Genomic DNA, 25,343 nt, shown 5'->3' on the forward strand with positions numbered 1-25,343 from the left:
ACCGCTCAGGTGGGAGAGCCTGTTATCACAAGTTGTGCACTCCCCAAACCTGGCCTCTCTGACAGACTGGCAAGCAGAAAGTCATTGTTAAAAGAAACCCATAACACCTCCCAATTGCCACAAACAATGAATAACGGAGGAATACCACAATGAAGCACTTTTGTCGAATTAGCCTTAAATAGACCTTAATGCAAAGCGCCATGTGGTGGAAAACTAACTCTGCAGATCTCCCTGATCACACCATTCCCAGGGTGATATATGGCACCATGATGCTGTGGGGATGCTTCTCTTCTCCAGGAACAGAGCTGATGGACAGATGGATGGAGCTAAATTTAGGGCTATCCTGAAAGGAAACCTGCTAGATGCTGCAAAAGACTTGAGACTAAAAGGTGGAGGCTTACCTTTCAGAAAAAAACAACGGACCTAAACTTACATCCAGAACCACACTGGAATAGTTTGGATCAAAGCATATTCATCTGTTCAATGTCCTAGTCAAATACTAGCCCTAGATCAATTTAAGAATCTTTCCATCCAATCTTACTGATCTTGAGCTGTTTTGCAAAGAAGAATGAGCTAAACTTTCAGTTTCTAGATGTGAAAAGCTGGTAGAGACGTACGCCAAATGATCTACTGCTGTAATTTCAGCAAAAGGTGGTTTAAGAAAGTACTGACTCAGTGGGGGGCTGAATACTAAACCTTTTCAAAGAATTATCTGTATTTTAAAGCACATATCATTGTCCTGCTTTCCAATTATATGCAAACACTCTTGAAGGCACTGTATGTTCTAGAGCTTTCATACTGGGAAACAAGTTACTTAAACTAGTTGTCAATTCAACAAGTGAATGAATCACATGCCTGTCCCTGTGCCGTTGTGTTACGTCATTTACTGTGTAAATATTGGGTTTAAATAACTGTGCTCTGCTTGACAAAGATTGTTTGCCTTTTCAGAAACAGGAAGAACATTTATTAAACTATTAATTGCCAGTGGAAACAAACCAAAACCAAAATAATAACAAAAACAAATCTCAGATGATGTTTAATCGTTAACATAAGAAAGCTTTTACTATTCTACTAAAAGACTAAACAAATGCATACAAGAACAAACTTACCACATTTCAAATTTCCAAAATAACCTTTATTCTAAACTTACATTTTAAATTTTAAGTTTAGTATAAAAAAGTTAAGTGCACCTAAGTTCTTTTTTTCAAAGTATTTCATCTTTGACATGTCTCAGCAAACTGTAGTGACACTCATCTCCTTTAGTAATCTTAAAAGATAGAATGTGTACCAAAGTACGTCACATCACTTTAGTACATACATCTATTTTACAAAATGTTGTAAAGAGAATCCCTGAACTATAAATGTCCATAATCCCTCAACAAAGAATGTCCCGTTTGCTGGCTGTGGTTGGCATAGCATCTACTGGTGAGCTGTAAGTTTACAGAACTTCATATTGCTTGGAATGAAGCCACTATTATGCTGCTTTACAATTGGAGCAGAGATGGAAAAACAAGAAAACTTCCGTTTGAGTTACAGCTCTAAAGTTTTGATAGCCGTGGTCTTTATTTTCAGTTGAGCTGCCTGAATTGACGGCAGGAGTTGTGAGACGTGTGCATCACAGAATAGGTTTCTGGTCATTTCGGAAGAGCAAAGCAGGTTTCCAGAATGTTGGCTTTGGATTTTACTAATATTTATATCATTAATTGTTCGCTGACAGTAACAGCCTTTCTGTTAGCCACAGCTATTAAAACTTTATACTGTGTCGGATACCCAGCGACACTCATTCACACCACAATGATAAATGCTTAGAAACATTAGTTCGTGGTATCCATACAGACACGTTTAGCTTCAAATACTTTATTTAGTTTTCATTGACTCCAAAAATGCTTGAAAGCATAAAAAGAAAATGACTTAAACATGCGGACAGTCATGTAGCCTCGTTGCAAGGTCTTTGCATACTCTTTCAGGCTTTGTAACAACATGGCACATCTTTACATAAGTTTTTCTAATGGAATAAAAATGGACCCAAAACTGTAGAAAAATGTCACAGTTTTTTCACTGAAAAAGTCGTGAAAACAGAACATAAAAAGAGATTAGCCCCTTTTTTCTGCAACTCCTCAGTTTTGCTTAGCAGTACTGGTATTTCAGATAAAAAGGTACATTAGCAAAAGGTGCAAAGTATGCAGCAACTGAAAGATGCAGGTGACCTACACACAGTGACAGAAAAAAGAAAACGCTAAAGATTGCAGTCATGGCAGACCGAAAGCTGGAGGGGCCGACAGTGTCACAACTTCTTGTTCAAGGATATGTTTGCTTTTTAAAACCGTGACGATTAAAATTTGAAGTTATTATAAATGCATTGTCGGCTAGATCTTTGGTACAACCAGCTCATTGGTTATACTGTCAAAATGTTTTTATTAGCCTAACTAAAACACACTCAAAATATTAAGCCAAGAAAGCAAAACAGAAATATTAAATGAATTCTTGTGAAATGGTTCCAATAAGTTTAACGATGTGTGTAAACCAAAAAAAAAAAAAAACCTAAAAGCATAGCTCTGTATATGTGAACAATAACAACTCTGGGTATCCGACTGTGGAATAGAAACAGGATACATAAAAAGCTAAAAATGTTATACCAACCACCCCTTTCTAATCATCTTACTATTTGGATTTACTTTAAAATTCTTTCCTTTAAGTTTACTGAAGTTAATTTGCTTCGATTCAGGGTTATCCCCAGTGCTCTTTGGCACTTAACTATGTTCATCTACAAGTTGCCCAACAAGGTACAGTAAACCACTTGAGATATTGCATTAACTCCTTAAAGACATTTTGTTTTGCTTTAAATTAAATTTATTTCATTTACAACTGATTGAAATGGAACAATCTCTCAGACAATTCATTGTGCAACAAATTTATTGTGGTGTTTTTTTTTATACTGTGCAAAAGACAAGACAGTTCTAACTAAATGCATCCAGGATGCTGGTTCTTTTTTTTTTTTTTTTTAAATATATAGCAGAGGTGTTAACATCCCCTGATCATCATACTGGTATTTACACAAAACTATTACACTCCTATTAATTAAACTACACTAGAGATTTTTAAAAACGACAAGTGGAGATTTCTTTTAGTTTGCGCTTTGCGACTTTGTTTCTTTGCGTTTTACTTTCACCATAAAGCAGCTAAACTATATAACGTAGGTCTGTTATTTCAACATTTCATCTAAATAGTTGTACAGGAATACATGAATATCTCAGTGTTATTTTTGACTATTTGATTAAAAAGGAGAATAGCTCTCCTGAGGAGACACAGAGGCCTGAAAAAAGTCCAATCTGAAGCAACCACAGACTTTTGATCTAGTAAAGAATTATGGAGAGACTTATATTTTAAATCTGTAGATTTTATTTCCTCTCAGGCGATGAAATTAACCATTTGATCTTTAGGTCAGAAGTGGAATACTGTACCTTTAACAAGGGCTCTATAATATTACATTCCGTTAGGTGATATCAGTATTGTGGCATGGCCAAGCAGCCTGAAGAGGAAGGCGTATGGAATAAAGAAGGAACTTGGGAATCATCTGGGATGGGGGCACGGTTTAGGCATGAACAAGGAGGGGAGTAGCTGCTGTTACCAGATAGTATAACCTCCATTGGATCCACCCAGGAAGAAGTTATTCTTGCGCTGCGCCATGACAACATTGGCGCCCTGCATGGCGGCCAGCTGAGCCGCATTAGGGGGGTGTCCAGGAGGTGGGGGCTTAAGAAGGAGGAAAACAGGCTCAGTGACTGCTAGACAGTTGATCAGTTTTGCAAAAGAAATGCATTTTGACAACACTCACTGGGAGGGAAACGCTGCTGCCGGTTGTGAAACGAGCGCCGGCGTCAAAGCCACTTTCCACCATCACGGTTGATCCAGGTGGGTAAACAGCTCCCATGTGGTAGTAAGCCATGGGGACATTTTGGCCCATCGGACCAACCTGCATGTGTGGCTGCATGGGCATATACACCTGATGGCCAGCGTAGGGTGAGGACATCTGTGGCACCTGACCAGGCACCTGAGCTGGAAGCACATATCTGGGCTGGTATATCTGCACACACAGAGATGGAAAATAAAATTAAGACAATTAGAAATTATATTCCGAGACTTGACTCTTATCTTGTTGAATTTCCAGATGCAACAGTTACCTCAGAATATGCAGGTGGTGTGTCTGTGTAAGGAGGTGCCTGAGGAGACATTTGCATAGCAGGAGGGTATACAGGTGCACTACTCTGCTGAGGGTACACAGACTGCTGTGGATATGAACCTGCAAAACAACATGTTTTGTTTTAAATTAAATACTTATACTTCAGGGACTGATGGGGAATTCCCAGGTTCAGTGAGGGAACATTCCACCAGCAAAGGATGGTGACAAAGCCAGGAAATCTGTGTGTGAGGTCAGGACAAAATTAATGGAAATGGCATTGAAAGCAAAGTAGAATAAAGAAATAGTACAACTAATTATGATAAAACCCAAATGTACCCAAAAGACCCAGATCAATAATTCTGTACAGCTTCTGATGTCATAATAATAATAAATAATAATAATATTACTCTGCAAACATTCTTGACCATGACCAAATTTTACATTTAAGTGAAAAGCAAAAAGAAATAAAATCTCAAACATCACCAGCATTTCTCTTGGGATTAGGAATGGGTTGATTACCAGTAGGAAGGTATTCCAAGGTTTGAAAAATGTACAGTTTTAATACTGCAAAAAATGTCCTATCATAACATTCTTACAGTTTAAAGTCATTTTAATGAGATGCCAGAGAAATGCCAGGGGCTCTGAATTTTTCTTTCGCTGTATGGAGCCTTAAAAAAGGGAAAAAATGCTGCCCCTGCCCCACTTGTTGCTGCACACTGCCGGTAAGCTGGCTGAAGAGAGGCTCCAACACATTTCTCTAGCTTACATAAAAGACATGTTTGGCTGCATAGAAGTATTTCTGGTCACGAAAACAGTCATGGTGTGAAAACTAAAGACTCCCCGTCTCTTGTAATAAGGTAACCTTGTTTTAAAACTAACGTTTACAAACTAAAAGTGACAGCTAAGCAGCCAATTACAGGCTGGCTACCCGAACAGACCACCTGACCAATTAACCAACTATTAGCTTGTTAAGACTTCTGTTATTCTATAAACAACATAATAGCAAAAACGGATAATATTCTGCTTATAAGCTATTAAGAAATTACTGGGGAATTTAGTGTATCGTGTTAAAAATAACATTATTATAACTGTAAGAATCAATGTCATTTTACTCAAGCAGCAGTATGTTTTTGCTTTAGTCTACTAAATAAAGTCAATTGTACAATTTTGTGTAAACAGTGATATCATATTTGTAAAAAAGACTACTATACAATGAGAATCTCTAACCCACCCATGCCATTGAGAGGAAGCAAAATAGTGAAAAATTAAGTAAAAATTGTGATGAAATATGATATTTAACTTTTATCTTGATGTTTTATGCAAATAAGAGGGAAAGAACATCTATTGATTACATGATGATAGATAGATGATAATAGCCAGCTCAGTCAGTTGCAATCAAACCATTATGCTTTAATAGGAAAGAACAAAAATATAATCTTTAAGATGATATCAAAATCTCAAAACGTTTAAACACGTGTACAAAGAATAGGATAAAAAGAACAAATATAAAAAATATATTCAAATTAAAGACAAATACTAAATAAATGGATGTAACCTAATTGCATTTTAAAAAGGAAAATGGTAGATAATTTCTAATCTTGATATTTCACATAGCCGTTTCTGCAGTTGACATAGTAAGGAGACTTATTTTATACAACCCATAACCAGTTAGTATCTATTGGTTTCCAGTCAATTCACTTTATTCTAACAGTCAGGCAGAAATCTGTGACGTAGTTAAAATAAATATAAACAGCATTAGGAAATTTCACATTAGGTTTATAAGATTATTAAAACGTTGCATTGTTTTTCTATGTGGTTGATTTTCAAATAAGCGGGCAATTAAGGGAGAACAAAATGGTTAACTTACTGTGAAAGCAAAAATAGCATCAGCCCTTTGTTCATGAAGCTAAGCGTGTTGACCCGCTATTATAATCTAAAACGGTCAAATAGACAATAAAACAACATGTTCACCGTGGCATAGCTGTAGCAAACTGCGGTGGAAACGAAAACATTCCATCAGACTGACTGGAACAGAACGGGACTTCCATGTTAACAACACTACAGCGACCCAAAACAGTCCGGTTATGGCAGCCTTGCCTTTATAAACGATTATAGCTGGCAAAAAAACAAAACACGATCTGATCAGAATCCGTACAAGAATATAACGAGAAAGTAAAAATTGTATTTATGACAGCATTTCAGACGCATTTGGATTAAGTAAGTGAGCTTCCCAGAAGTCGTCAATTTATTGTTATGTACGTAGCTAAACGTGAAGTCCGCTTTAGATAGCGACAGCCCGTTCGGCTCTAGTTCTAACAGCAGCGACGACTGACGGACAGCTAGCTGACAAAATGAAAACGCTGTGGAGAAATACCTTTGTTATTCATTGTTGTGGATTAATTCGGAGGCTGAGGAACATCAGTTTTTACGGAGCTCAGCGTATCTTGTCTCGGCCTTGTTACGGGTTTCGGATTGACACTTCCTTGTTTCTTCTTGTTGTTGTGGAAGTGGTTACGTCACCCGTTCTTTATCTGCGGCGGCACGCACGCACGGCTCACCTGCACGCCTGCGCCCCTCTGTGGTGGAAACAGGAAAAGAGTTCCAGTGAAAAATAAAAATGAAACAAAAAATAAAAAAGCAAACTTTAAAGCAAAAAAACCAAAAACAACAAACAACAACAACAAAAACCTACGATAAATAAATAAATAAACTTGAATTGCCAATAAACAAAATATCTTTACTAATTACAAATAATTAGCTTCCGCCCATGGATTGCTGGAGATAGGCACCAGCTTCTTCCACTATGGAAGAAGCGATATAGAAAATGACTGACTGACTGACAAATAATTAGCATTACGGAGAATTACGGCTTACGCTATATAAAAAGAATTTGGTTTTATTAAGAAATAAGTTCAAGTTTAAAATAAATAACAATTAAACTTAAATTACAAATAGAAAGGACAGGAAAATAGTATATTTTCATTACAGATCTTCATTTTGTCCAAATCAAATAATCAGGTTACCAGATTTAAGTCAGTAATGCAAGATTTCATAATAACAGATTAAATCACCATAGAATTGTCATTTCTGACAACATTGTCCGATTACTTTTTTGTAAGTAAAGTAGGTATATTGTCCTTGCGTTTATTTCTTATGTTAATTACTGAATATTAATGGGTTTTTTTTAAGTTATTTATTTTATCCATATTATAGAGAATACATTTGAAAATTAATAAATGAATGTAGCATACCCAACTGCCAAAATACCGGGAGAGAACCCCCTCATGCACGGAGAGAACATGCAAACTCCATGCAGAAAGACCGCCGCCTGGGAGTCGAACCTAAGACCTTTTTGCTACAAGGAAACGGTGCTACCAACTCCACCACCGTGCAGCTCATAGAATAAACATTGAAATAATAATAACTAAAAAAACAAATAGAAAAATAAAAAACTTGTACTTCTTTATGTTAAACAAGCTAACAAAAAACAATCAAATAAATAAATAAAATTTCAAAACAGCTAAATATTCAATGTTTTATATTTTATCAATAAAAAGAATAAATAAATGATAAATTAGGATGTACAAAAGCGCCATGCCTCTTTCACATATAATTTACTGTCTGACCAGACAAACAGGAGACATTTTAAACCAAAATCAGCAGAAAGATTACACAAATTGACTTTGAAAAAAGGACAACATTTTACCCCAACAATATTTGTGAAAACATGATTAATGTAGCCAAGTAGCTGATGTTCCTGTATGCATTATGTTTACTGTATAGTAGCCTAGTAGGGTGGCGTTTCTAGTCTTACATAAGATTTTTTTTAAAACAACAGATTTTTGGGTTTTCATTAGCTGTAACCAACAATCGTCCAAAATGAAATAACATAAACGCCTGCCATCATTTATCGCTTTAAGATTCACTACGATGCAACTGTATCTGTATTCCCCCCCCCCCCGCCCCAACATGTTTATTTCAGTGTCACAAACACTGCTCGGCTTTCTTTATGAGGTGTACGTCCCCTTTAAGAGAACCATGGCACCGCTCAAGTCGAGGCAGACATTTTTCAATGCAAGATTTTTTTTCTTGCATAAATTATGTTCATGACGTAGTGCAAGAGGACAATTTGGGGACAATTTTGTCCGAGTTTCCAGCTCTGGGGGGATTCCGGGAGACACCTGGAGGATTCCTGATGGTGTGAACTGTTGTAGAAAGGCCACCGTCATTAAATATTAAGGCAGAGGAGATCCTAACATTGCAGCCCTCCTTATCAATGCAAATACCTCTCTTTTGTGTGCAGTCACAGCGCCTGTCTGGAAGCTGAGATGAATTTCTAATGATGTGTGACTGAAACAAACTGTGACAGGGAGCCTTTTAAGAGCGGCGGATTACGGAAAGTAAGCTGCATTTCCGCGGTAAGTTGCATATAATAACCGCACTGTGTTGAAGCTCGCTGCTGGCACGGAGCAGCGAAATGGCGAAAGGAAATGAGTTTTGGTTAATATGCAATGCTCGTAATTAGCATAATTTATATATTTATGATAAAGAGAGGGAAATGCATAAAATGTGGGCTCTCGGCACGGCTTGACAGGATTTCCCTCGGCTCTGAATGGTGCTCGTCCTCAAAAAAGTGCCTTTTATTGGCCAGGATGGGGGTGGGGTGCCCATCAACAGCCGCTGAAGTTTTGACAGGTCCTCATCTCTCTGGGGGATTTGCTGCAAGAAACGCACCATCTTGAGCCTTTTTGGACTTACAGGCCCCATTAAACAGTCAGTCTGCAGTGACTAAAATGGCCAGGAATAAAAAATATCAACATCTCGTTTTTTTTTTAAAGCAGCAGTTCCAAACAAGTACAAATGCAACAAAAATCAAGAGATCTCTATCTTTCTAGATGCATGATCATTTTAAAAAGCTTGTGATAATTGCATAATGAGTATTTGTTCATGTAGAATGCCAGCAAGACATTGTCTGAGGTGGTGCAGCAGCCATGAACTCCCAGGATCCTCCTGCCAAAGATGCCCCGCTCACTGTCAATGAGCAGGTAAAAGCTCACCTGTTTATCCGAAGCCTTTTCCAGCAACACTTCCATGTAATAGTATTCCCCTTGAACTTTTTCCACATTTTCTCACAGCACAGCCACGAATGTCTGTAGTATTTATGATGTATTTTCTTTGGATATTGTGGGATTGACTAACAAAAAGTAACACATAACTGTAAAGGTGAAGGTAAATTATGCCTAGTTTTAAATCAAAAATCTCAAAAGTGTCACCTGCATTTGTATTAAGCCACTCTGACTCAAACCTTTGTAGAACCACCATTCACTGGAATAACAGCTGCAATTCTTTTAAAGTATGTCTACTAGCGCTCCACATCTTGAGGCTGAAAATTTCGTTTGTTCTTCTTGGAAAAATAGCTCCAATTCGCTTCAATTGGATGGAGAGGATTTGTGCATATTAATTTTTAGGGCTGCACGGTGGTGCAGTCGGTAGCACTGTTGCCTTGCAGCAAAAAGGTCCTGGGTTCAATTCCCAACCAGGGGTCTTTCTGCATGGAGTTTGCATGTTCTCCCTCCCACAGTCCAAAGACATGCCTGTTAGGTTAATTGGTAACTCTAAATTGCCCTTAGGTGTATGAATGAGTGTTTGCATGGTTGTTTGTGTGTTGCCCTGCGATGGACTGGCGACCTGTCCAGGGTGTACCCTGCCTCTCGCAACCCACTATGGAATAAGCGGTAGAAACTGACTAATTTTTAAGTCTCGCCACTGATCAGTTGGTTTTATGTCTAGACTTTGACTGGGCCATTCCAACATGTACTTATACTGTCATCTAAATTAAGGCTCCGCAATATTGTCATCACATTAATGTTTGCAGTATTAGAATCACAAAAGGACTTCTTGGGTGTAATATTTAGTTGGATATATTTTACGTGCCATGCTCTCACACTCTGCATGCCAATTATATGCTGCATCTGCCCAATTGGATGGTCTTTAACTTCCCTTGAAGCACATGACATGTATGTTTAGTGATCATAAACCCTATCAGGAAATTATGGGTGAATTGTAACAATGGAACATGTGGCTGAATCATAACCAATATCATCATTGGCAATATTCAGAAATGGTATTGAAACTACATGTTTTCCTGATATCATGTAGCCCAAACCTAATCCAGTCCATGGCTGTATTGTCCTGCTGGAGGATGACCATCCTCTCCAGTCTCCCCAGGTGAACTTCTGCCTTATGCAGCCTCTAACAGATTTACTTCCAGGACTGGCCTATTTTTAGCTCCCTCCATTTTCAAATCAACTCTGAACAGGTTCTTGCCGAGGCAAACCATCCCAACATTATGATGCTAACACCACCATGTTTCTCTGTGGAGTTAGTCTGTCTGGGGTAGTGTTTCCCACTGCAAATAGTGCAGACCAGAATGTTTAGCTTTATCTGACCAGAGCAACTTCTTTGATACATTTTCTGTGCAATGCAAACAGGATTTCTTATGACAATTGGTTAAACACAGTTTTGATTACATATATTTGTTTACACACTTCACATTTTAAGCAGTGGACAGAAGTAATAATTTTCCTTCCACTTCCCAATTATGTTCTACATTTTGTTGGTCTGACATAAAATCCCAATTAAATATGTTGAAGTTTGTGGTTGTATTGAGAAAAGTGTGAATCATTTCCAGGAGTATAAATACTTATTTAATGGACTGTATGATTACAGTTAGCCAAACCTGGCAGTTTCCCATACCTTCAAGTTCCTGTAATCCCTGCTCCTGTAATCCCCTCATGCAGTATTTTACCCCATCACAATAAAACATAGCTATCTGCCGCACAGCTGGCCACAGGACCCAGAGACTGCCTAATAATACCTGCTACTCTATGCTTCAGAGATTATCAGTGTTTAAACTGCCATGCTTATTAATACTTTTTGTGGGTTTCTCACCTGTAATGCTCTGTGCAGACATAGCCAGCAAGCCAAAGCAATGCTGTTCACAAATGCACAAAGAACTGTGTTGCTTGAGCTTCTTGTTGGCTGATGTTCTCTTTGTCATTTCGGTGAACTCATACGCCTTTTTACGTTAGTTTTGTTTTTGTTTGGTTCATCTTGTCCTAACGTGCTCGGCTTCTCTGTCCTCCGTAGCCATTCACTGTCTGACAGCAGAAGTATTTTTTCAGCCATTTAAATCCTGCACTTTGAAATTCCCCTGCCAGGGACAACCAGGTACGCATTACCCCTCTCTCTCCCTGCGTTGTGTCTCCTCTGCATCCTGTCTTCCAACCACCTTGCTGTCTCTGCTAGGTCTTTCATCATTTCACTCCATGAATCATCAACTATAAGTCAGCACTGGGTTTAGACCATGCAGGCAGCGGGTGAGAATAACTAATGTTGGCACACTTACACTGCCTTGCAGAAGTATGCATACCTCTTGAACATTTTGTCAGGTTTCAGCCACAAATTTCAATGTATGTTATTGGGATTTTATTTGATAGACCAACAAAAAGTAGAATGTGCAGAAAAAATTATATATGGGTTTTATTCATTTTTTAATAAAAAAAAAAAATCTGAAAAGTGCAGCATGCATTAGTATTCAGACATTGGTTTGTTACCTCTAATTTTAAAAGCCGCTGTTCTGTAAAGGCCCCAAAGGTTTATTTATAGAATATTAGTGAACAAACATCATCGGGAGAACACATCCGACAGGTCAGGGTTATAGTTTTGACAAAGCTTAAACCAGGGTTGGGTTATAAACAACATTCCAATCTTTTAACAGTAAGGCACAACTACAAACCTAGCAAGACAGAACTGTTAAGCTAAACTAACGGGCCGGACAAAGAGAGCAATATTTAGAGAAACACATTAAATACGCCATTCTCACCTTGAAACACGATGGTTTCAGCATGATGCTATGGCGATGCATTTCTTCTCTAGGAACAGAGAAATTGGTCCTTTGATGGGGAGATGGTTGGAGCAAAATACAGAACAATGTTGGGAGAAAATATGTTGGAGGCTGCAAAAGACTTGTCCTTTCATCAGGAATCATACAGCCAGAAACTTACTGGAGTGGTTCTAATCAAAGCAAACTCATGTGCTAGAATGGCCTAGTGAAAGTCCAGATCTGAATCTAATTGAGATTCTGTGATGAGTGAAAAATTCATGTTTACAGAAGCTCACCATACAATCTGACTGAGCTTGAGATGTTATGCAATCAACAATGGGCAAAGTGAGCGCTGGTTCTACAAAGTATTGTCTCAGAGGACCAAAATCTCAAAATGTTTAAGAGGTATAAATATTTTTGCAAGAACCTGTGTATGATTTGTTTCAGTTTAATAATAGTTTAATAGTTAGTTCTCATGTCTTAAATTCTCATCCTGTTTGAAAATTATTTGGTGGACCATGCAGGATTCTAATCACATCATAATTTGCTCCTTGCTACTGCAGGTTATTGTCATGTCTGGTCATGAGACTATTCGTGTACTAGAAGTTGAGGTTGATGCATCTCTGCCATCATTAGCACCTGATGGGAAGAGTGAAGGCAAAGCTGAGGAGTCAATAACTCAGGGTGCAGAGAATGCTGAGGCCGCCAGCACCCAGGATAGCCCCACCGTGCCCCTCAGCACTGGTGAAGCAGGTAAATCACTGTTACACCGGAGGGTGACGGATAACAGGCAACTCATTTCTCATACATGACAGAATTGTGTTGTGAAATGTAAATAACAATTCAAACATCTGTTGGCTGTTCTACTGCAGGGATTGGTGAGCAGCAGGTGGCGTCTGTTGATGTTTTGGCTCCTGCTCTCCAAACAGTGAATCCTGCTGTTCCCTTCAGCGTGTCCCTATCCCAGCCCCAGGCCACCATGCCCTTTACTGTACACGGCTGTCCACAGGTACTAACTGTGACAATAGAGACATGCCATCATTTCTACACATTTTCTTTATTATGTAAGGTTTGTCCCATCAAGATCATGGATCTCATTTGCAAAGGAAACCTGGCAAAGGTGGCATCAACAAAATTCAAACACAAAGAACAGAAAACAACATAGTAAATTAAATAGCAAAGATATGTCCAGAAACACTTGCACGCCGTTAGCCTAGAGTCCAGGGTTGTGACCCAGGCTTTGAGTTCATCCAGGGTTACTGAGCTTTTTCAGGTGAAGTTTTGTCAGAAAACTTTTCCAGGTGTACCCAAAAAATCCCAAAGGCTTTGTTTTTAGTTCAGTTTTTACCCTGGGAGACATGGTTTATAAAATGACCATTCAATGAAGAATGTAATTTCCTTGTTTCCATACCAAAAAGGGTGATAAATAAGAGAGAATCTTAGAAGAATGGTTTTATGACCACATACACAAAACTGAAGTAACAAGCATATAGAGTTGACAGGTTTATGTTAATAATATACAGCAATGACGAGTGAGAAATCTGCAGTTTGGAAGATATCTCAGTGCTTCGTGATATAGATTATCCCTTATGTAAAGACAATCAGTAGATGCATTCATGTACAGCATGTCTTCAGAGTCACAGACAAATAAATGTTATATTCTACCAGTTTCAATTTTAAATTAAAAGAAATTAGTGAAACACTCGTTCACTCATCAATAATTAAACACTTTAGCCAAAATAGAGTTTGAAGATGGGTCTATAGTTACACTACAATGCCGAAGGTGTTCACTCACCCACCGCAGTAATTGATTTCAGGTGTTCTAAGCATTTCCATGGCCACAGATGTCTAACATCAAGCAATTAAGCATGTTATACAAACATCCCTGGAACTCAGTGAAACCCAGCGTGGTACCAAGATAGGATGCCATGTTTCCAAAAAGTCCTTTTGTGAGATTTCCTTCCTCCTAAATATTCCAGTCAACTTTTTGTGGTATTATAACAAAGTGGAAGCGATTGGGAATAACAGCTACTCAGCCATAAAGTGGTAGGTCATGTAAAATCACAGAGCAGGGGTGCCAAGTGTGGAGAGGTCACCATGTTTTTGCAGACCTTTGAATTTCATGTGGCCCTCAGACAAGCTCAAGAACAGTGTGCAGAGAACTTCATGTTGCATCCAACCCTTACATCACGCCTATGTGTTCTCTGCAGGGGTGAATCAGGCCTCTGTCTGTGAATTCAGTGGACGAGTCTGGGTATGGTAGTTGCCATTTTTGTCAAGAACTTGGTTGACTGCATTGTTACAAGTGCAAAGTTTGGTGCAAAGGAGATTATGGAGTAGAGTTATTTTTCAAGAGATTGTATTGGCTTCTCACTTCAAGTGGGAGTAACTCTTAATGGTTCACCATATCAAGACAGTTTGGACAATTTCATTCTCCTAAGGTCCATAAAGACATTAGTGAATGAGTCTATTCAGGAAGAACTCGAATTGACCTGCACAGAGTCCTGACATCGACCCTATAAAACACTTTTAGGATGATTAGAGCACACGCTGTGAGCCATGGTTTCTCATTCAATGTCAGCATCTGACCGCACAAATTTGCTTCTGGCAGATTGGTCAAAAATTCCCATTAAACACAAAACCTCGTTAAAGCTGTTCTAGCTGTAATGGGTGCAGTGATACCATTAAAATCCACCACTATGGATTAGGAATTAGATCCCACTGGAGTTCATGTGTGCGAAGGTTGATGAGCAAATACTTTTGACAATATAGTGTATTTAAAACTCCTGAATCCACTCTTTTCAAGAGGACAATGACGATGGCTGATTTTCACTCTTTGGAAATTTCAGTGGGGGATTGTTAAATTAAAACTTTGTATATCTATGAATTCAGATGTCACTTTAGAAAGCCAGGATCAGGTATTCCATATCTATCCATATTCATCATTTTTCAAGGAAACAAAAATTGTGGTCATTTGAGATTGAGGCAAATGTATGATTGGATAGAGGAGGAAGAAAATGATAATATAAAGATAATATAAAACCCTTAGATAATGTAAAATGACTTAAAAAAGGCATCATCACAATCGTTCTAAGTTGGGTTCAAGTCTAACATACTCTATACATTATTATTTGGATGAAGATAATTGTCTCTTCAAAATGAAACCAGTTTATTGAGAAGACATATTGCAACATCTAGAGTAATTTTCTTGTACAGGCCTAAAAGTCAATAGAAATCATTTTGCCCTTCTGTGTTCTACAACACCAGGTTCTGACACAGGAAAGTCTGGCCACTTTAATGACTGGTATGATGGCTCAGACGGGGTCACTGGGCCAACCCTTGCTTATCCCCTTCAACATGGCCGGTTCCATCACCGGCCAGGGCGGCTTAGCTGTTCTCACTCTGCCAACCACCAACGTAGCCACTCTCCCCGGCCTCACAGCAGCTAACTCAGCGGGAAACCTCCTCAAACTGCCCTTTGCTGGCCTACAAGGTAAAACACAGTTTTCCTGCTGCTTGTTTCCCTTCTGTCGTCCAGAAATGTGTGAACATTAGATGTTTTTGGGGGAGTTCTTCGACTTTCCACAAAAGCTGCATAAACCTTTAAATAGTAATGATCTCATTAATTAATAGTTACATTTGGTCTTTTTTTTTTAGCTGCAACCGTTTTGAACTCTGTCCAGCCCCAGCTGCAGACAAATACACAGACAATGTTCCAGTCTCAAGCAGCATCTATGCAGCCGGTCCAGACAGCTATGCAGCAGGTGCCTCCTCAGCAAACACGGGTTACCAACGCACCGGTCCCTTCTGCTCAGTCAACAGTTGCCCAGATGACCTCTGTTGCCAACACTGTCTCTCAGCCCAGCATATCTGTGGCAGCACTTCAGACAGCAGGACTGTCCTTTAACCCGGCCATTGTAGGGCTCCAAGAGTCTTTTTTTGCTCACGCGTCACTTTTCACAGCTCGCCTGTTTGCCTGTCATCTTTAACACATACATTGTTTGTTTATATGTTTAGATCAGTGCTGCTTCGTTGGGTGCACAGCCTCAGTTCCTCAGTTCTCTCACATCAACCCCGATCATCAACAGCACCATGCCCAGTATGGCTGGCATCACCAGCCAGATAATCACAAATGCCCAGGGGCAGGTAGGTTCCATTAACACTGCGATATAATGAGAGATTCAATTCTATTAGTTAGATGTACTTTTGGTCCTCCTTATGTTTACCTCATCTGAACCAATACCAGTATACTGCCAAAAGGCTGTTTGAACAGTATCTATAGTTGGCTAATATATTTTCCCAAGTGCCATGCAATCATGCATATTAGAAATATATTTGGCAAATCAGAAGATTAATTTCAATTCAGTTTTATTTGTATAGCGCCAATTCACAGCACATGTTGTCTCAAGGCACTTCACAACAGTCAGGTACATACATTCCAATTAATCCTAATCATTGAACAGTGCAGTCAGATTCAGTTATTTATTCAAATTGGATAAAATATTTTTCTGTCTAAGGAAACCTAGCAGATTGCATCCAGTCAGTGACTTGCAGCATTCACTCCTCCAGGATGAGCATGTAGAGACAATGGACAGTCACTGGCGTTGACTTTGCAGCAATCCCTCATACTGAGAATGCATGTAGCGACAGTGGAGAGGAAAAACTCCCTTTTAACAGGAAGAAACCTCCAGCAGAACCAGGCTCAGTATGAGTGGCCATCTGCCACGACCCACTGGGGGTTTGAGAGAACAGAGCAGAGACACAAAGAGAACAAAGAAGCACTGATCCAGGAGTACTTTCTATGGGAAGGAAAGGTAAATGTTAATGGATGTAGCTCCTTTAGTCGTTTCACCTAGAAAGAAAGAACAGATAAACTCTGAGCCAGTTTTCAAGGTTAGAGTCTGAAAGAGAGCACATATAATTAGTTACAGTAAAAGCTCAGTCAATTTCCATGTCTAGGAGAGAGAAAGGGTTAAACACTAAAAGACAGGGCTATGTGGATCATTGGTAGAGGGTGAGCATTAAGTTGTTACCAGCAGAAGCTTAGATGATGCCCCTCTCCAGAAAGGTGTCACAGGTAGACACAGAGTCAGGCCAGGTGTAGCTTCTAGGAAGAGAAAAGAGAGAACAAAGTTAAAAGCTGAAATAACAGCAAATAATGCAAAATTGGAGAGTAGTGTGAGAATGTAGTGAAGAGGGTGAAAGTGGTCCTTATGTCCTCCAGCAGCCTAAGCCTATAGCAGCATAACTACACAGATAGTTTCAGTTCAGATTATTTAGTTAAACGGTGCTTATTTACAACAATGTCGTCTCAAGGAACCCCACAAAGGGTCCCACTGATGGTCATTGTTATACTAAAAACCACAATGATTGGGATACCTCCCTCTGTCAGACTGATTATAACCACTGGAAAAGAGAAGGGGTCATACAGGTAGCAGAAATGGAGGGTGTGTTTGCAACTCAACCATAACTGAGCCGGTTTAGACTAAACCTGACTCCCCCTTACTCCAACCAATAGGGAGGGAGGAAGGCTCCCTCCCTGATAGCCTAAGCCACTCTAACTATAAGCTTTATCAAAAAGGAAAGTTTTAAGCCTAGCCTTAAAAATAGACAGGGTGTCTGCCTCACGGACTAAAACTGGGAGCTGGTTCCACAGGAGAGGAGCCTGATAACTAAAGGATCTGCCTCCCATTCTACTTCTAGAGATTCTAGGAACCACCAGTAAACCTGCAGTCTGAGAACAAAGTGCTCTGTTAGGAACATATGGAACAATCAGATCTCTGATGTATGATGGAGCTAGATCATTAAGGGCTTTATATGTGAGGAGGAGAATTTTAAATTCTATTCTGGATTTAACAGGGAGCCAATGAAGGGAAGCTAAAGTAGGAGAAATATGATCTCTCTTTTTAATTTTCATCAGAACTCTTGCTGCAGCATTTTGAATCAGCTGAAGGCTTTTAACTGCATTTTGTGGACATCCTGATAGTAAAGAATTACAATAGTCCAATCTTGAAGTAACAAATGCATGGACTAGTTTTTCAGCGTCACTCCTGGATAGGATATTTCTAATTTTGGCAATGTTCCGGAGGTGAAAGAAGGAAATCATAGAAAAGCGTTTAATATGGGATTTAAATGACATGTCCTGGTCAAAAGTAACACCAAGGTTTTTTACTTTATTACCGGAGGTCAATTTAATGCCATCCAGGTTAAATGATAGACTAAGCAGTTTCTTTTTTAAAGACTCCGGTCCAAAGACGACAACTTCTGTCTTGTCTGAATTTAGAAGCAAAAAACTTAAAGTCATCCAAGTTTTTATATCTTCAAGACATGCTTGTAGTCTATCTAATTGGTTGGGTTCATCAGGATTTATGGATAAGTAAAGCTGAGTATCAGTGTAACAGTGAAAATGTATCCCATGCTGCCTGATAATTTGACCTATTGGAAGCATATATATAGTAAAGAGAATTGGCCCAAGTACTGAACCCTGTGGTACTCCACAATTAACCCTGGAGTTTAAAGATGATTTATCATTTACATGAACAAACTGGAATCTGTCAGACAAATAAGATTCAAACCAGCTTAGCGCTGTTCCCCTGATCCCTACAGCATATTCCAGCCTTTCTAAGAGAATATTATGATTGACTGTATCAAATGCAGCACTGAGATCTAACAGAACCAGAACAGACACAAGTCCATTATCTGAGGCCATAAGAATATCATTAGTGACTTTCAGCAGAGCTGTTTCAGTGCTATGATGAGCTCTTAAGCCTGACTGAAACTCTTCAAACAGGTCATTGCTGTGTAAATGCTCACACATTTGATTAGTAACTATTTTCTCAAGAACTTTAGATAAGAATGGAAGATTGGATATAGGTCTGTAATTTTTCAAGTCATCTCGATCAAGCGAAGGTTTCTTAAGTAAAGGTTTAATTACAGCTACCTTAAAAGCCTGTGGTACATATCCATTTACTAAGGATAGATTAATCATATCTAAAATGGGTCTGGTAATCAGAGGGAACACTTCCTTAAATAATTTGGTTGGGATTGGGTCTAACATACAACTTGAAGGTTTAGATGAAGCTAATATTTCTGATAACTCAGGAAGCTTCACAGGATCAAAACAGTCCAAACACAAATCAGGTTCTGCAGTTATTTCCAATGTTGTCTCACTTTCTGAGGATGAAGTAATCATCTTTGGGAATATGTCAAAGATTTTATTTTTAATAGAATCAATTTTATTTAGGAAGAATCCCAGAAAGTCATGACTGCTAAGAGCTAAGGGAATGGATGGCTCAACAGAGCTATGACTCTGTGTAAGTTTAGCAACTGTACTAAAGAGAAACCTAGGATTATTCTTGTTCTCTTCTATTAATGATGAGAAATAAGCTGTTCTAGCTTGACGAAGTGTCTTTTTGTACAACAGTAGGCTATTTTTCCAGATTAAGTAGGAATCCTTTAGGTGTGTAGAGCGCCATTTTCTCTCCAATTTTCTAACATTGTGCTTTAAAGTATGCAGCTCTGAATTAAACAAGGGAGCTAGCCTCCTATGAATAATTACCTTCTTTTTCAAGGGGGCTGCATTGTCTAATGCACTATGCAATGATGAAGTAGCACTATGAACAAGAGAATCAATTTGTGAAGGGGCAGAAACAGAATTATTGCCCTCCACTGTGCTTTTCTGTGATAATGAGGAAACTAAAAGTGGAACAGATTCTTTAAAGGTTGTTACAGCATTGTCTGATAATGATCTACTATAATGAAATTTTCTTTCAGGTGTGGAGTACTCGGTTAAATTAAACTCAAAGGTTATTAAGAAATGGTCAGACAGGACAGGGTTATGAGAAAATATTATGTCTTTAAACTCAATGCCATGTCAGCACAAGTATATAGCAGTTAATTGTTAAGAGTATTGAAACAATGCAAAAATGGACAAAAAATGTGGAATCTGTTAATTGTCACTTACAATTGCAGCATTATTGTTTTGTTGTTTAAAACCATTTTTTTCCCTTTTCACAATATGCAGGTTATAGGGACCTTCCCCTTGCTGGTGAACCCAGCCTCTCTGGCTGGAGGGGCTGCAGCTCCCACGCTGCCCCTGCAGGGTCTCCAGGTCCAGACCATTGCTCCACAGCTGCTTCTCAACACCCAGGGCCAAATTATTGCGACCGTAGGAAATGGACCTGCTGCGGTGGCAACTTCTGCTGCAGTTCTGCCTAAAACTACAGCTCCTCCTACACTTACCATACCAAGCACACAGGTAGAAGAACAAATTTTGTTTCTACTGAATGAAAAAAAAAAAAAACTGAATTAAATAAAAATGAATAGACCCTGGAAATTAAAAGATCACAAACTATTTCTCCTTGTCATGTAGAAGTTTCCATTTAGTCTAAAACAAATGGAAACTTCTAGGAATTATAACGGTTACTGTTTGCACTCTCCTAGGCTTCAGTAACAAGTGTTACTCAGTCACCTGTTGTCATTGCACCGCAGCCGTCTTCAATGAAGACCTCGACCACACTCGCCTCAACAGCACCCATCCCTTCGGGAGAGATGGCAAAAGTGGGGCAGCTTGTCAGCAGTATGTACACCTGCTCCTCCTCCCTCGGTAGAGGTATGTTTTAAAAGCAGCTAGATATTTTTAACCAGACTCTTCGCAATTGCAGAGCCCCAGCAGGCAGTCAGCAGTGAGGAAGGCATTAATTTGGAGGAAATCCGAGAGTTTGCCAAGAACTTTAAGATCCGCCGGCTGTCGCTGGGTCTCACACAGACACAAGTAGGGCAGGCCCTTACTGCAACGGAGGGTCCGGCCTACAGCCAGTCCGCCATTTGCAGGTAAATGACTCACCTATTCTTTTTGCTATCATCCTTTTGAAGCTTTTTTCTTTAGTTCTCATTGTATAATGCCAATGATTTATCACTGACACAGAGTGTGCAATGCCTCAGACAGCCCTTCTTCACAGCCAAAATGTTGACTCATAAAGGAAAAGGACAACTTTAAGATGATTCTGTTCTGCTGAGGAACAAAGGAAGGGTCCACTGTAAGACAGGATGGGGTTTTACGTTTTTTTATTGAAAATGTGTCCTACAAATGTTTATTTATGGTAACATTAAAGTGTATCCCCCACAAACATCAGTTGCAGTGCTTATGCTAGACCTTGCAAAAGTACTTGTATTTCTTTTTCACATTTTGTCGTCTTTCAGCCACAAACTTCATTGTAGTTTATTTGGATTTTTTATGTGGCAGACAAAATCAAAGCAGTGTGTGACTGGTAAGTTGAAGAAAAAAATATAAAAAATGTTTTGCAATAAAAAATCTGAAATGTGTGTTTGTATTTAAAGCCCCTTGATGTGCCCTTGGTAGCCACCTAATTTTTTTAATAGAGTCCACATGTGCGTGGTGTTTAATCTAATCTCAGTATGTATACAGCGGTTCTGTGATAGCCTCAGAGGTTTCTTAAAGAAAGTTAATGAACACACAGCATCATGAAAAGCAAGGAACATAGCAGACAGGTTTGGGGAAGAAAATACCCAAAACTGACAGGCTGGGGAAGGAACACGTTAATCAGAGAAGCAGCCAAGAGGCCCATGGTAACTCTGGAGGAGCTGCACAGACTCTGGTGGGGTAATCTGTTCAGACAACTGTTAGTCTTGCAGTTTGTAAATATGGCTTTTATGGAAAAGTGGCAAAAAAAAGCCATCATTGAAAGACATGCATAAAATGTCTCTTTGTAGTTTGCCACAAGCCATGAAGGGGAAACGGAGCACAAAGAAGGTGCTCTGATCAGATGAGGCAAAAAAAATTTTTTTGGCCTGCATTTGAAGCATGGGAGAAAACTAACCCTGAACACACCATCACAATGGCTGGAATATGGTGGAGGCAGCATCATGCTTTGAGGATGCTCGTTTTCAGCTGGGACAGAGAAGCTGGTCAGGCTTGATGAGAATATAGATGGGGCTAAATGCTGGACCATCCTGGAAGAAAACTTATTAGAATATGCAGAAGATGTGAGACTGGGAAAGAGGTTCGCCTTCTAGCTACAATTGTATGGCTGAAATCAGAGGTCTCCAGCTCCAGTACTCAAGAGCTATTGTCCTGCAACTTTTAGATACATCCCTTCTCCAACACACCTAAATCAAAAAACAAATCATCAGCATTCATTCAGCTCTGCAGGCCTAGTATTGAGCCATTCATTTGATTCAGGTTAGGTTTAGATCAAAGCATATTCATGTGTTAGAAAGACCCAGTCAAACTGAAGACCTAAATCCAATCGAGAAGCTTTGGCAAGACATGAATGCTGTTCACTGATTCTCTCCATCAACTCTGACTGAGGTTCAGCTACTTTGCAAAGAAGGAAGGGAAAAATGTAAGTGGTTAATTTAAGTCTTGAATGTGCAAAGCTGTTAAAGACACCCCAGAAGATTTGTAACTATTGAACCAGAAGTGCAGAACACATGTGCAAAGCACACTTTTCAGATTTTTTATTTGTAAAAAAAAGAAAAAAAAAGTTAAATGGTGTATCTCTTTTCCTCATCTTCACAATTATGCACTATTTTGTGTTAGTCTTTCACATTAACTCTGAATGAACTGAATTAAATGATGATTGTGGATGTAACTTCACACTACAAAAATGTTCAATGTGTAAAATTTTATCCAGAATTTATGTAATGTCCATTGATATACTTTAACACTTTTAGTATTGTTTAAAGCTCCATTTTGAACGGTTTATGTTGAGTCAGTGGATTGGTATTGCTGTTTTTAGTCTTGTTTATGGACCTACTACAGTTCATACAATGTGGCTTGATGAAAATGTTAACTCTCCTTTTTGCCTAGGTTTGAAAAGCTTGACATCACCCCCAAGAGTGCTCAGAAGCTAAAGCCAGTTTTAGAGAAGTGGCTGGCTGAGGCCGAGCACTGGAACCAGAAAGGCCAGCAGAACCTCATGGAGTTTGTCGGTGGTGAACCGTCCAAAAAGCGCAAACGGCGCACTAGTTTCACACCTCAGGCGATCGAGGTCCTTAACTCCTACTTTGAGAAGAATGCTCTACCCACAGGCCAGGAGATTACAGAGATCGCCAGAGAGCTTAACTATGATAGAGAGGTTGTGCGGGTGTGGTTCTGCAACAGACGACAGACACTGAAGAACACGAGCAAGATCAATGTCTTCCAGGTTTAGGAGCAACCTCGTTCTCATCCCCATTAGGGTGGGAAGAAAATGGATTTTTGTTTAAAGTAAAAATCAAGAAAATTGTAAAGTCATGTTTGAAAAATGAGTTGGAACTGTCTTCTAAGGTTCTGTATGCGAACACTAAACTAGTGGGGTGTGTACTCAGTTATACTGCATGGTCCTTTTATCTCAGCTATAACATGCCATATTTAAGATACATGATAAACCTTTTTTTATAATTGGTTTTATAAGCTAACCCTTTTCATTTATTTTAGGTGTTTGTGTATTAAATCTTAGTTTTGGTATTATGTATGTTATTCTGTTGTCAGCATATTTGAGAAATATTCTGAATAATAGGACAGTTGTAATTGGTAATTTATTTCATACCTGAAGCATTTACTTTTTTTCTGAAAGACTGAAGGTTTGTCAGAGTCTGAAAAGGCAATAACCTTATTTTCAGTTTTTATTGTCTACAGAACTCCAGTTACAATAGGTCTGCCCAGTGCTTTGGGACAATCATCCCTTTGATGGATAATCAGAAAGATGAGAACAAAATCTGCGCTCGCTGTTTATCATTTTGCAATTCAGATTTTGTTCAAGCTGTGTGAACTTGGTCACGTTCTCAATGTTGACACAGAACGTCATAGCCGACGCTGCAGACGCGATAGGTTTGTAGTAAACTAAAGTGGATCTCTTTTTCATGTGTCGTGGCAGAATGAGGGACTTTGCCAACTATGATACATATGTGTGAAAACAGCAATCTGTTTGACTTTACACTTTAAGTGCTGGTAGTGTTTTGAGGGTATTTCTCTCTTTTAACTGTTTTAACTCTGCCTAATAACCTTATATAATATCTTTAAGTAGAAACTTACAGTCATGAATAGATTTATTGGCACTCCTGGTAAAGATGTATAAAAAGCCTTAGAATACATTAATCTTTCATTGCAGTAGGTTCATCTCAAACTGAAATTTTTTTTCAGTGGGGTAAATAAAAAACAACCCATGTTATGCAGTAATTGTTTTATTAAAACACCAGTGACACAAATATTTGTACCCCTGCTGTACAACCCTGTTTTTCCAATTGGACAGGAATCAAACCTCTAATATTACAAAAGATTGGAGCAGGCAGGGAGATGGACCTTTGATCACTCTGAGTGAAGTAGAGAAAATGTGCAAACAGAGTCCTGGGTCTTCTTTTCCTTTCTGTTCACCCCACAGGATTTCTATAGGATTCAGATCTGAGGGCTGAGATTGCCATGGAAGAAGGTTGATTTGTAATAACCTATTTTTACTTCACTGGCAGAGGCCAACAGATCTTTTGATTAAAATTATCTCGTATTTCAAAAACATTCAGAATGCCAACAAGGTTCCTTTGGAAGAGAAGCTGGCCCACACCATCACACGCCCGCCACTTTATTTAACAATGGGAGTGAGGTGCTTTTATACATTCATATCCAACGGTTCATGCCAGACCCGCATTGAATGTTCGTTGGTGAGAAGTTCATTCAGTCTATCTTGTGCAAAACATTTTTACATTTTTGATATTGGGACAGATGAGGCTTTTCCCTGCTATACCACTCAAACGACTCTGTATGTAGATATGGTGACCTCTCTTTGCAGGTCTCCAACAACAATTCTGGATCCTCATCAGATGAGCAACTAAAAGAAAATGCTCTCTGCGTCATGTTGTATTTATACCCCAGGGAAACAGAAAGTCAAGGATTTCTAACTAAAAGTAAAGCATACATTTATGCTTTTATTTATTTAAAAGGGATTGTTAGCATGGGTTTGGGGATTTTATTAATAGTATTTTTTTTTTTAAATAGGTTGGTGGGAATCTTTGACAAAAAAAGATGGCTTTATTTTAAGGCTTTTTTACAAATGTTTACCAGACAACAAATGCATCCTAGCTGGCCTGTGGGGAACTGAATATAGTTTTATGTAGATATAGGTGTAAAGTTTTTTTGATATTCCTTGTTAAAATCAAACTCCATAACTTAATAAAAAATTTAATTGATTAGCAGAGAGTAGACATGCAGATTGTTGCAGAAAAACACCGTCTGGACAAATTTATGGACAGTTAAATGGAAAAGTACAATTCTGTTTATCTTTG

The 25,343-nt window shown here is 38.9% G+C and overlaps 2 protein-coding genes across 7 annotated transcripts; one reads left to right on the top strand and one right to left on the bottom strand.

Annotated features, from left to right (window-relative positions):
* Window positions 1–1,023: 1,023 nt before the first annotated feature.
* dazap2 (DAZ associated protein 2) lies at window positions 1,024–6,710 on the bottom strand. Its single transcript, XM_047377318.1, has 4 exons — window positions 6,555–6,710; window positions 4,182–4,300; window positions 3,836–4,084; window positions 1,024–3,753 (listed from the first exon to the last, which is right to left on the bottom strand). The coding sequence occupies exons 1-4, from the start codon at window positions 6,565–6,567 to the stop codon at window positions 3,625–3,627; spliced, it is 510 nt and encodes a 169-aa protein (XP_047233274.1). The 5' UTR covers window positions 6,568–6,710; the 3' UTR covers window positions 1,024–3,624.
* A 1,517-nt stretch (window positions 6,711–8,227) lies between these two features.
* On the top strand, window positions 8,228–24,238 carry pou6f1 (POU class 6 homeobox 1). 6 transcript variants are annotated; one of them, XM_047379959.1, is made up of 13 exons: window positions 8,228–8,598; window positions 9,134–9,225; window positions 11,330–11,410; window positions 11,489–11,559; window positions 12,629–12,818; window positions 12,938–13,074; window positions 15,333–15,558; window positions 15,723–15,982; window positions 16,083–16,211; window positions 20,089–20,322; window positions 20,508–20,643; window positions 20,729–20,897; window positions 22,897–24,238. In XM_047379959.1, exons 5-13 carry the CDS (start codon window positions 12,638–12,640, stop codon window positions 23,237–23,239), a joined length of 1,815 nt encoding a protein of 604 aa, XP_047235915.1. In that variant the 5' UTR covers window positions 8,228–8,598; window positions 9,134–9,225; window positions 11,330–11,410; window positions 11,489–11,559; window positions 12,629–12,637; the 3' UTR covers window positions 23,240–24,238. The 6 variants fall into 6 exon arrangements, with proteins under 6 accessions (XP_047235915.1, XP_047235922.1, XP_047235898.1 ...); XM_047379966.1 differs by lacking the exon at window positions 11,489–11,559; XM_047379942.1 differs by lacking the exons at window positions 11,330–11,410; window positions 11,489–11,559 and having other exon boundaries at window positions 8,228–8,378; window positions 8,484–8,598.
* Window positions 24,239–25,343: the final 1,105 nt, after the last annotated feature.

The sequence above is a fragment of the Girardinichthys multiradiatus genome, chromosome 1, assembly GCF_021462225.1.
Source record: "Girardinichthys multiradiatus isolate DD_20200921_A chromosome 1, DD_fGirMul_XY1, whole genome shotgun sequence".
In the NCBI taxonomy this organism is placed as follows: domain Eukaryota; kingdom Metazoa; phylum Chordata; class Actinopteri; order Cyprinodontiformes; family Goodeidae; genus Girardinichthys; species Girardinichthys multiradiatus.

Bases quoted from the DNA above. Each gene is read 5' to 3' on its own strand.
- dazap2 (XM_047377318.1), bottom strand. The intron at 4,085-4,181 runs GTAACTGTTGCA...CTGTGTGTGCAG, and splicing joins CACCACCTGCATATTCTGAG to ATATACCAGCCCAGATATGT. The intron at 3,754-3,835 runs GTGAGTGTTGTC...CTCCTTCTTAAG, and splicing joins GCAGCAGCGTTTCCCTCCCA to CCCCCACCTCCTGGACACCC.
- pou6f1 (XM_047379935.1), top strand. From the start codon at position 9,172: ATGAACTCCCAGGATCCTCCTGCCAAAGATGCCCCGCTCACTGTCAAT. The intron at 15,983-16,082 runs GTAGGGCTCCAA...TTATATGTTTAG, and splicing joins TGTCCTTTAACCCGGCCATT to ATCAGTGCTGCTTCGTTGGG. The intron at 20,323-20,507 runs GTAGAAGAACAA...GCACTCTCCTAG, and splicing joins TTACCATACCAAGCACACAG to GCTTCAGTAACAAGTGTTAC.